At 42.5% G+C, this 12236-nt stretch overlaps 1 protein-coding gene and 1 non-coding gene across 2 annotated transcripts; both read right to left on the bottom strand.

The window, feature by feature from the left end:
• Positions 1-2311: 2311 nt before the first annotated feature.
• slc22a7 (solute carrier family 22 member 7) lies at positions 2312-10272 on the bottom strand. Its single transcript, XM_022760642.1, has 10 exons — positions 9922-10272; positions 8711-8814; positions 6045-6199; positions 5578-5746; positions 5378-5501; positions 4392-4501; positions 4102-4316; positions 3888-3996; positions 3270-3476; positions 2312-2399 (listed from the first exon to the last, which is right to left on the bottom strand). The coding sequence occupies exons 1-10, from the start codon at positions 10270-10272 to the stop codon at positions 2312-2314; spliced, it is 1632 nt and encodes a 543-aa protein (XP_022616363.1).
• Positions 8270-8341, bottom strand: trnap-ugg. Its single transcript has one exon. It is a non-coding gene; the product is annotated as a tRNA-Pro (tRNA).
• Positions 10273-12236: the final 1964 nt, after the last annotated feature.

Genomic DNA, 12236 nt, shown 5'->3' with positions numbered 1-12236 from the left:
TGATAAAATTAGGTGCAGATGTTCATGTTCCCCTCAGGATGAACTGTAATAACTTTGTTCATTCTCAGGTCACATTTTAAATTGCTCAGTACTTTAGTTTATGACCACATACCTGCAGAACTAGTGACATTCCCATCAGCCTCAGGTACACTCAGGGTTTGAATTACGGGGTGGGGTGGGGGGTTGACTCCGCCGGTAAAGACATGGACGCCCCAAAGGAGGTAAAAACAACAGTCCGGGGGAGTTGAAACATGTATATATTTTTCTTACCTGTAATTATAACTATTATAATATATTTCCCATATTCATGCTTGGAAGAATCTTGTGATAGGATTTCAGACACCCCTCAAGTGGACCGTACCATTTCCTAACCCTGACGTTAAGTCTTGTTTACGTCCCGCTCCTTGTGCTGCGTTTGGGCTCCCGTGCGATAGTGACGGTAAATGTAAGTTTCAGTATCAAACTATCCAGTCGGTTTAAAACACTTTACTGTCTTACCCACAGTTTCTGAATGAGATTGTTTGAAGTATCTACAGATGAACACTGAAGTCATCTTGTTTCTAACATTAGCCTTCAGTTACAGTTTAGCTAACTAATGTTAGCTAGTTTCTAACCTTAGGCTGCAGTTTAGCTAACTAATGTTAGCTAGCTGAGAGCGCCCATTCATTTCCAGTGTTAGCTTGTCATTTCATTACCAACATCTAATGTTAGCAAACACTGGTGCTCAGTCATGAGCAGTGGGATGATGGAGGGTTAGTTGTTGTAGAGGTAAGTTTTAACATCAATATAGAGTTTATTAATCACGTCAATAGTCTTTTGTGTGTCTGGCGGTTTTCTTTTACCTTTTTGGTTTTAGGTTTTTAAGAAACTCCCTCTTTATTTTCACTCAGGAATTCAGGAGTTTTATCTGGTTTGATCGTCGAACAATATTAAAATACATGTATGATGAAGGCTCAGTAATTGTATTAGCCATGAGGGAAAGTAATTAGGTATATTTCAACTTTTCGGCTTCTTACATCTTACAAAAAGCAGTGTTTAATCAGATGTCTGAGTTGTTCACACTCCAACAAATAGTGATGTTTCCCTCTAAACTTCTCACATGGTTTAATTTCCATGAATGTTGAAGTGATCAAATATCTCACCAAGAATCAAAGATTAGAAAGTCTAAAAACTGAAAACACATTTGTGAACCAGGACCTTGTTTTTTCTTCTTTCCTCTCTGATGAATCATGTGATGACCCCTTAGATTTATCTGCTGACATGGTCTACTTTTGTCTGATGTGCTGGCAGTTTTGCTCTTGATTACTTTGTCGGTGAGCCCTGACTACAGAAGTTGTTGTGTGGAACATGCTTCATGAGCTGCTGTTATGGATTTGATTCATCATCATCATCTACTGTCTGTAGATGATGATGATTACAATTGCATAATTTGCGCTCTGGCTATATCGTGTGTTTACTACCAATTACTAAATGAGATGACAGCATGCTAATACGCATAAGATGAACATAGCTAATTTTTTTCTGCTAAACCTCAACATGTTAGCATTGTCATTTTGTGCATGTTTGGCAAATAGCACAACAGCCTCATAGAACTGAAGGTGTATAGAGCGTATTGTTTATTATCTAGTTGTTGTGATGGAACATATTTTGTTTTCTAAATGAATATTGTTTAACATTTTATAAATCCCTTTCTTTCCATGGTTGGACCACAATTCTGAGTGCATCTAACATTTGTTTTCTTACTTTTATTTTCAACTTGTAGAATTGAACATTGATACTATAAAGTATTTGAGTTTGATTCTTGCCAGACTCTTTCTTTTCCTTTTTTGCTGTATTTTTGTAAAATGGTGATTTCATTGTTGTTTTTATTCTAATGGCAGTATTGTCAGAAACTTCAGTGAAGAAGAAATTAATGTGATGTAAAAGGAGATTAGTTTCTTAGGTGAGAAAATGGCAGATAAAAAATGTAAAGAAGACAAATATGCATAAAACATTTTATTTGCATAGTCTTCATTTGATATCAGAAGATATTGTACAAGTCAGGTCAGTTATGTATCACCTAACTCAGAACTTAGTCAGGTTATTGACAGCTGAACATCAGCAGCAGGTATTTGACAGTATTAAAAAAACAGTCTTTAATGACGACTCCCACCTGTGTCAGGTGTGTCATGAGCACACGATAAAGATATTTCTACTCTACAGTTGAGGTTTAAATGAAATCAGAAAGCACCAATCCACCCTCGTCAGTCTGCAGCCTCCCCACAGGCTGCAGCCACAACTCATGTCTTAACCAACGAGGAAGAAAACCTGATCAGTCCTGTGACATTGTTGCTTCGTCTTCATGGTTCATTTTCTTCAGCTCAATATTTGCGTCTCCGTCTGCGTCACTCTGCCTGTGTCTGAACAGGAAGTAAGAAAAGGAGAAATTTAATGAAACTATTTACTGTTATTGTTGATGTTGTTAGACCAGCTGATACAAAAGGATCCATCTTGAATTTGTAACCAGTCCTCCAATCCAATCAGTCGTTTTTTTCAACCCTCTGATACGACCCTCAGTACCCATGGATACAATAATAAACACGTGGACTGTTCCTACAGCGGCATAACTACCTTTGTTGTTATTGGTTACTATAGTACATATATATATATATATTCCCTCAACATTAGACGATCTTTGTTGGTTACAGTAATAACAATGAACGGTCATGGATAATAATAACAACATGGGAATCGAACACACCGCTTTCCTGTGTCATGTTCATCCATCCACCACCACCTCCTCCTGACGTGGACTCTGTCCCTCTTCATACCACGTCACCAACACTTTTCCCTACGCTCCTGTCATCATCACTACAACCACTAGATGTCGCCTAGCAACAAAACCTAATTATGATGTCATAATAACCTGCTGCAGACGACCTGTGGGCTCGTGTCTTTACAGGAGGACAGTCTCTGAATTTTAGTGAAGTCAGCACGTAAGCATCAGCAAACTCTTATTTTCCAGACATATATCATATTCATTATGTGCCCCCCAGTTTGAGAACCACTGAAATAGAAGTACAGAATGGAGGTACAGTAGAAGTACCTCCATTCTGTCGTTGCTGCTTTTTCAGAACTTCTCTTTACAATACTGACCTGGGTTTGGACCTAAATCCGCCTTTTTTTATACATCACATGTTACTGTAATGGGCATGTTGACTGCATGTGTTAGTAATTGTGTTGTATTTGTGTTCATAAGGACAGAACAGAAGATGCCTGAGTGGCTGTACCTTCCCTCCTCGATGTCGAAAATGTTTTCGGGCAGACGGATGTTGAGCGTCTCCGGCAGCAGGAAGACCAGGCTGCCGCTCACTATCCCTGTCCCGGCGAAGATCAGCGGCGGCAGAAAGAGCCAGACATCCTCCAACAGCATGATCATCGGAGCCAGGGAGCTCCCGATCCGACAGAGGCAGGAGGTGTAGCCCAGACCGCACTGCCTGTCCAACAACAACACAACCTCTCATTCACTGTCTGAGGACCTGAGCACAGAAAGGTGGGCCCAACACCTTGGTGCAGAGCAAGAACCTTTCACCTTTCCTGAACACCCCTCCTATGAAATTTCCTGATTGGCATTCGTGCCAATATTAAAGCAATACTTTCACATTAATGCATCAGTAATAATAATCCAAATGGTCCGTGTACTTTAATTTTTTTGTTTTAAACCAAAAAAGTCTTAATGTTTTTGTAATCAAACACCATGGTTTTTCATTTCTTTGGTTTTTGGTTTGAACCAAAAACAAACTGAGCTGACTGAATGTAATTTTCCTGTCAGGGTTAAAAATGTTCTGTGAGTAAAAGCAACGTTGGTCCTTTATGTTGACTCTCCTGGTTTAAGGTTCGGGTTTTACCTGAGGATGGTTGGGTAGAGTTCTGCTGAGTAGAGGAACGCAGTGGTGAACGCCGCCTCAGAGAAACCCTTCGCCACCACGGCGATGCACGTTCGAAGCACAGAGTAGTCTGAAAGAGAAGCAGATCGATCAGGTGTGAGGGTCTGGCGACGTCGACGCACATCGGACAGACAGGTAAGATAGAGCTCATCGCAATGTAAGGAAGTGAAGTGACCTAAAGGTATGGCCGTGTTTATTCCAATCAGGGCTCCGGTTGTGATCAGGAACCACGCCTGGCCGTTTCTCCGGCCGATCCAGTCTAGGACGAAGAAGGTGAGGATTTTGGCGGGAACTTCGATGGCCCCGTAGATGAACTGTGTGAGGTAGATGCTGACGCCGAAACCTGAGATCTTGAAGCTGATTCCATAGTACAGGAAGGCAACAGCAAACCTGGAGGTGCAGCAACACAGTCAGTATGAACACACACGGCAGACAAACAACGTTTTCATCGACGTGATGAGGTACCAGAACAATCCGGAGCAGAGGGTGATCTTCCTCAGCTGAGGCGTTTTGACCAGATCCAGGTAGGAGTGATTCTTCTCGGCCACCTCAGACACCGTCACCTTCCCCAGAGCCTGAAACAATCAACACTGAGACTACAGCACGTTACAGTTCAACTGAGGAGTCATCCCTGGAATAATGTCGCTGTGTTTTTTAATGGTTTTTATAATTAAAACAGAGATAAAGATCAGAAATGCTTTTCATCTCAGCAGGTGTTTGATTGACAGCAGATGGAGGGGCGTGTCAGTGTGATTGACAGCAGGTGGAGGGGTGTGTCTGTACGATTGACAGCAGGTGGAGGGGCGTGTCTGTGTATGATTGACAGCAGGTGGAGGGGTGTGTCTGTGTTTGATTGACAGCAAGTGGAGGGGCGTGTCTGTATGATTGACAGCAAGTGGAGGGGCGTGTCTGTGTATGATTGACAGCAGGGGGAGGGGTGTGTCTGTGTTTGATTGACAGCTGGGGGAGGGGTGTGTCTGTGTTTGATTGACAGCTGGGGGAGGGGTGTGTCTGTGTTTGATTGACAGCTGGGGGAGGGGTGTGTCTGTGTTTGATTGACAGCTGGGGGAGGGGTGTGTCTGTGTTTGATTGACAGCTGGGGGAGGGGTGTGTCTGTGTTTGATTGACAGCTGGGGGAGGGGTGTGTCTGTGTTTGATTGACAGCAGGTGGAGGGGTGTGTCTGTACGATTGACAGCAGGTGGAGGGGCATGTCTGTGTATGATTAACAGCAGGTAGAGGGGTGTGTCTGTGTTTGATTGACAGCTGGTGGAGGGGTGTGTCTGTGTTTGATTGACAGCAGGTGGTGGGGTGTGTCTGTCACCTGCCAAGATGTCTACAGTGGAACAGCTCACTCTGAGCTTCTAAACCGTATGAAGTATTGATTTGAGATTTAACTGATTGCTAATGTTTACGAGTGCTGGATGTTGATTGAGTCAGTCGTCAGCTGTACCTCAGTGTCCAGTTTGGATGTGTATTCGTTCTTCCTGTTCATCTCGGCGCACTGAACCAGATACTTCTGAGCTTCCTCCACTTTGCCATTGGCCAGCAGCCAGCGGGCCGACTCTGGCAGCCACCTGAAAACACATGGAGGAATCTGGCTCTTGAAAAACCCAGACACGAAGATATTCACTGACAATGTGGAAGACTTACCACCAGGAGATGATGGCGGCGATGCAGGGCGCCGTCACCGCCAGCATCAGGTGTCTCCAGTCTCGTATGAAGTAGGCCATCAGGGCCAGGAACATGTTCCCCACGCTCCATGACAAACTCATGACGGTACCAGTGAAGGTCCGGTGCTTCACGTCCGTCCACTCGATACCTGCAGGAAGACGGTGGCGACACCAAACAGTCTTCAGTGAGATGAAATATCCATCGCAGTCGAATGGTTGTTGATATGATGCTGTTGTGATCGTTATCTCAGTGTCGACTGTGTGGTTTAATAAAATATTAATTAAGCTGTAATCTCAATAAACTGAGGTGTCATCTTATCTACACAGTAACGGAGGTCGCTCTCTGCGTCTGTGTTCTCCATCCTTCTGCAAAATTTTCATTGTAAAATCACACCAGTGTCGCCACGGTGCAGACAGTCAATTCGAGATGTGTCATTGAGCTCTTACCGAGGACCACGCCGATGATGGAGAGTCCACTGAGGGCCACGCCACAGAGCGCTCTGCAGATGGCGAACATGACGTAGGAGGTGGAGAAGGCCGAGGTGAAACCAAGCATGGTGGCGGCAATTAAAGCAACGAGAAGCATCGACTTACGACCAAACCTGCCGCACAAAAACACATGTCAGTTTTGTAGTTTTCTAACAAATTACATGATCTTCTTCTGCACGTGGAGTTCGCTCATTTATGACAGAACTGATGACCTTAAGATTTCCATTTTTCACTCTGGAGCTTCAAGGTTCAGTTAAGTTTTGCTCAGTGTGACACGATCAAAAGCTCCAGGACGGCTGCTGACTTTTAAACAGGCGTGGATTAGAAGTCTTTAATGTGGTCAGAAGCTTTAATATCTGCAACTGCAGAACAAATGGGCGAACTCTATCTGCTGATGGAGATCATGTGATATGATCAAAATCTCCAGCACAGTCGACCTTAAACTGATTTCCTCATTTTGAAAAATAAAAAAATAATGGCATTTGTGGACATAAACAAGGAGCGTTCAGGAGACTGTGTTTGATTGACAGGTTGTTAGTACTTGATAAACTTAGTCCAGAGTCATCGTGATCTCATTTAGCTGTCTGAAGCTCCACGGGTCAGAACGAGCCGTCTGGAGCCAGAATTAAACCAAACACAACCACATCAGAGCAAGAGGTGTGTGTGTGTGTGTGTGTGTGTGTGTGTTTGTGTTTGTGTGCAGAGATGCAATCTTCTGGAGACAGTATTCTGTGTTTAATCAATTGACTCATTAGGTAACTGACATTTTGGGCTCATTCAATATAGAGTCACGTGGAGACTAGTTGTTACCCACACACACACACAAACAGCAGAGCAGCAGCTGACTTTGACTGAACAAAAGTTGCAAGTTGCTAACAGCGGATCAGTTTTACTGTTGAAGATTGTTGCTGCACAGAAGCACCCGTGAGGAGAAATGTTGTTTTTCTGCCGCTCATGTTTTCATGTTTTCCATCAACCGTCTAAAGGAAGAAGCAAAGACTGTAAATAAAGATGGACGTTGACTCTGTGACATCACCCACAGGTTTCTGAAGCTCAGAGTGAGCTCCTCTGCCGTTGCCATCTTGGCAGTAATTGGTGATGTTTTGGTCAAATGCTGTAGGTAAAACATTTTGATGGACAATGGTAAAGTAAATATGCATCACCTTGTGGCTTTAATGAATATTAGAAATACATTAAGAGACCATTGGTCAGATTATGACTTTGGTTGTGAGAGGGTTTTTAACCTCTTTTGCTCCAGTCACACTGGAGAAAAATATTTTAATAGACTTATCTGATATGAGAAGATTAATCTCCTCATCATATTATAATTGATTCTTTCCTTGCTTTTCCTATTTATTAAACTGGTTTTGTGCATAAGAGACTGAACATTACCATCATGACTGTTAAAAGTGTTTATTCAGATTTTACATTGTAAACCGCCATCGGACTAACATTTCCTGTGTCTGATCCTTCACATTAAAATACTTGAACTGGACTGACACAGAGCGACTGCCACAGGAAACACAAAGTATTAGTCACTGATGTTAGCTAGCGCCACGATTGTAAATCAAACGTGCATCCACAAAACAACACAGCGGTCAAGCTCCATAACCAGCTGCTTTCACTGTGTCCTGCAGCTGTGTGTAAAGGTACCGACTCTGCGTGCAGCAGGAATTCAGATCAAGGTTGCTCATGATGCGAAAATGGTGATTAGTTACTTACTTTGTTAATTAAACAAGTTTGTTTGGCTGCACTGTAAACACATACACGACATTGTAAAAAGTCACACTTTATAAAAGAGCCCCCGATTTACAGGGTAATTTTATTCTATTTTGGCCATTTTATGCTTTTATTAGGTAGTGTCAGTGGAGACAGACAGGTAAATCAGGGAGAGAGAAAGGGAATGACAGGCAGCAAAAGGTCTTGTCAGCCAGGAGTCAAACCCGGGGCTCATTGCTCAGGGTACTTGAACCCATGTGGTATGCACCCTAACCATTTGGCTATCAGGTCACCCCTTTTAGATAAAACACTGAACCGTTGTAACTGATACTCAAAGTAAGAAACAAGTTCTCCCACAGGTTTTTGACATATAATGGACTGTATGTCTTTTAAAAGTTACATTTGCATAATTCATCTGTCATTTCAAGTCATAGACAGACCTATCAAGACCTTATGTTTGCCAAGGGCTCGTCCGGGATTTGAACCCGGGACCTCTCGCACCCAAAGCGAGAATCATACCCCTAGACCAACGAGCCATGAGGAAAAGAACACAGAAACACAAATACCAACCATCAATAGTGTCAACCACAGACTGTAAATAAAGATGGACGTTGCCACTGTGACGTCAACCACAGGTTTCTGAAGCTCAGAATGAGCTGCCTCACTGTTGCCATCTTGGCAGTATCTGACTCCGCCCCTAACTCCTTGCTAATCCAAAAAGGGTGTGTGGACCTGAGACTTCAGTGTGTGGCGGTTTGTGGCAAGCATACACTCACCCACCTGTCACTCAAAAAGGCCACGCCCTCAGTTCTCCATAACTTTAGTCCTTAATAAGGAGGTGATATCAGTAATAATGACCTCTGCTCGTCCCTGTTCAGGGTCACAGCGGGATCAGAAGAACTCACTTGTCGGAGAGCTGTCCGAACAGGATGGCTCCAAACGTGACCCCGAGGAAGAAGTATGTGGCAAGAGCTTGATTCAGCTGTTTGTCGTCACACACCAGATCCCACTGTAGAGACACACACAGGTTAGACCACAGACTGTATCACACCTGCCTGTGATGTCATCCACAGGTTTCTGAATCACACCTTTCTCTGAACTTTAATATTTGATTAAATGACAGTTATTTTCTCCTTCTGCACTCAGAGGACGGGACGTTATCTCCTGAGAGCTGAAATTCTAAAAACTTCATCGGCTCTGTATTTGAAGAGAGAAGTTGGGTGTTTTCCTGGAGCAGCACCTGGTGGACATTAGAGGGACTGCAGCTCAAGAAGCTTTAGCTTGGTCCAGGTTAGAGAAAGATCCTGGTCTGGTTTAATACAGAAAAAGTTCAAAACCTGTTTTACATACATTAAACCAGAACCACCAACCTTAACCAAAGAGCTAAACCAGTAATACCATAAATAAGTAATACAATGAGAGAATGTAAATTATGATTATTTTGGTTATTGGTTTAAACACTTTCTGTAATAAAAACATCTAAAAACAGTTTCAGGTCTTTGATGTGAAAAGGTTTGAGAACCACTNGGTCTCAAAGTGGGGTTCAGGAACTCCCAGGAGTCCTTGAGGGGGTTCCTGGGGGTCCCCGGCAAAAAGGGGAATCATTTATTTCCGCTGTAATACCATAGATAAGTAACACAATGAGAGAATGTATATTATGACTATTTTGGTTATTGGTTTAAACAGTTTCAGGTCTTTGATGTGAAAAGGTTTGAGAACCACTGGACAGAGATGACATGTGTCACCACTATGTAATTGGAAAAAACACATTTGTCATATCTAAACGTGATTTTTAGGAGACACAGTGTGAAACAACAAATCTTTGTACTAAAACCACAGACTGTAACAACCAATTGACAACTGATAAAAATGTTCCTAGACTGAGAGAAATAAAAATCTAATTCAGTGAGAATGAAAATAAAGGAAACAGATTTATTTAAGTTTGTGTTGTTTTATCTCAGTACAAACAGTTAACAGAAATTCAACCTTTTCTTTCACATGGTTTCATTCACCTGTTTGGGCTTTTAATAAAAAACGAAACTTATAAAAATTCTTGAATAAATTTAAATATTTATACATTAACTTGAGCTTCGTCTTTGTTTCTGCCTCTCTTTACCTCGGTAGCTGTTGTGGAGCTGAACTGTGATCGGTCGTATATCCAGCCATGAGGACAAGGTGCTGTCCTGTTTCCCGGGCTGAGGTCAAAGGTCAGCAGCGGGTCATAGAGTCGGCAGGAGCTGAGGGAGCCGTCATCCTGACGGGGGATCCTGAGGGCCAGCACCTCGGGGTTGGCGGCCCTGTCCTCCGGGATCCTGAGGGCGCAGCGGTGAGGAGGGGTGGCAGACACGAAGTTGTGCAGGAGGAAGTGGAGGGGCAGGATGGCGCGGGGGAGGCACAGGATGAACAGCAGGAGGAACTGGAACTTGGAGAAGCCACCAACTTCGTCCAGGATCTCCTCGAACCGCATGGTGATGAGATGGAAGAGCTGAGATCTGTGAGTCCTGAGTTACGAAGTGTGACACGACTGAACTGTCCCTGCTCGATGTTTGTCTCATTCTGTCTGCAGCTGCTTACACAGTGGGAGAAAACACACTGAGAGGGAGGGGCTTGGCTGTGTGTGTGTACATGTCTTAACTAATGTTGTGAGGACATTTTGGCCAGTCCTCACAACTTCAAAGGGCTTTCATACTTGGTTTTAGGGCTCAGGTTAGAATCAGGTTTAGGTTAAACCCTCTGAGGTCAAAAGTTATTTTCTTGAGTTCTACGTTATTTCTTAAGGTACTGGCTTAACCTAATACCCAAGTGTATTATATCACAGTTTTCAGAGCAATCTGAGCGCTTTCTATTATGACACCCCTTTCTGACCGTCCCAAATGCTGAAAAATCTAAGCCCAGTTTTTTTGAAATTCTTCAAATCTCTTGTGAAAACAAATCTTTACTGATGTGGATGAATTGTTTTTGTGCTTCACTTTGGTTTACCAAAGTCTTAGGTTCATAAAAACAGTGCAACATGTGAATAAAATAGTAGATAATCTCTTCCTTATGGAGACAGAAAGCGCGTCCTCATAACATAAATCATTAGATTTTATGGTGAGGGACCTCAGAACTCTATAGGACAAAACAAATCAGCAACATAAATGTTTTATTTAATCTCTTTCATGTAATAGGTTTTCTCTTCTAATTCTAATTTTAGTGTCATTTCTATAGTTACTGTCCTAAACCATGGAAACAGAGTTATCCAATCAGATTTTTGTTGTTGTTAGTTGGGGGGGGGGGGCAGTGTTGAGTTGAAGGCTGAGCTCTAATACTCAAGGTTCTCCAGGTAAGGTTAGGGTTAAGTTAAAGTTAGGGTTAGATAAGTAGTAGTTTTCCTTCCTGCTGATTATTCTCCTCAGTCAACAAAACCATCATGAACCACAGTTTCTGTTTTTTGGCTGGATCACAACAGCAGGACCAGCCCCATCAACGCAAATGTGTGTTGCTGACTGACTGAGTGATGAAGTTACACCATTGGTCAGTGTGGTATGAATCACAGCCAGCATTTATTATAACATGGTGCAGGACACGCTACTTTAGTTACAGATAAATATTCGTATGCCTCCGCGCCGGTGACAGTCAGAGCGGGAGGTTTATTGTTTGTTATTTGAGCCTTGTGAATGCAATATCTCGAGAACCTCTCACGGGAATCTCTTCAAATTATGAGTCAAAATGTCCGGAAAAAAATGTGATGATTGTTGGTGATTTGAGTATTTTAGAAACTGCATAAAGATGAACGTTTTGCCCAAGATAATGTACTTATTTCAGTCGCTCCCTATCCCTCTCCCCAATAGCATCTTTAAAACACTTAATAAAAGCATAAGTACATTTATCTGGAACCATAAAGTACCTAGGGTGAGTTTGGAGAAATTATCATGGGATTATGGGATGGGTGGCCTCCGACTCCCCAATTTCAAATTTTACTATTGGGCAGCACAGATGAGATTTCTCCTACCCTTGTTTGAATGGGACTCTGCTCCCTCTTGGGCACAAATTGAACTACATGACTTTGAAGAAGGGATGAGAAGCCACTTTGTTTATAAATGGAACCCAAAAAGTATCATTTGTAAAACCAAAAACCCACTTACCATTCACTTGGTTAGATCGTGGTTTGAGGTTCATAAAATTATTGGAGTGAAGATTGACTTGTCGCCCAAAACACCTCTGTGGGAAAACAAACTCATACCAATGTTCTCTGATAACAAAATCTTTAAGCTATGGCACGACAAGGGGATAGTATACTTTGAACAATGCTACAATAATAAAACCTTAATGTCCTTTGAACAGCTAAAAGCAAAATATGACTAATCCAACAAACACTTTTTCTGTTATTTACAACTGAGAACATTCCTGAAAAAAAGTTTGGGGGAACAAATGATACTGCCTAACCTGACA

Source organism: Seriola dumerili, unplaced genomic scaffold (assembly GCF_002260705.1).
Source record: "Seriola dumerili isolate Sdu_G_001 unplaced genomic scaffold, Sdu_1.0 BDQW01000349.1, whole genome shotgun sequence".
NCBI lineage: Eukaryota > Metazoa > Chordata > Actinopteri > Carangiformes > Carangidae > Seriola > Seriola dumerili.
Note: the sequence above shows the minus strand (reverse complement) of the source record. Positions and strands in the feature narration are given on the sequence as shown.

Bases quoted from the DNA above. Each gene is read 5' to 3' on its own strand.
- slc22a7 (XM_022760642.1), bottom strand. From the start codon at position 10,272: ATGCGGTTCGAGGAGATCCTGGACGAAGTTGGTGGCTTCTCCAAGTTC. The intron at 6,200-8,710 runs GTGAGTTCTTCT...TTTGTGCGGCAG, and splicing joins TTCGGACAGCTCTCCGACAA to GTTTGGTCGTAAGTCGATGC. The intron at 2,400-3,269 runs GTACAGCCACTC...CTTCCTGTTCAG, and splicing joins TTCGACATCGAGGAGGGAAG to ACACAGGCAGAGTGACGCAG.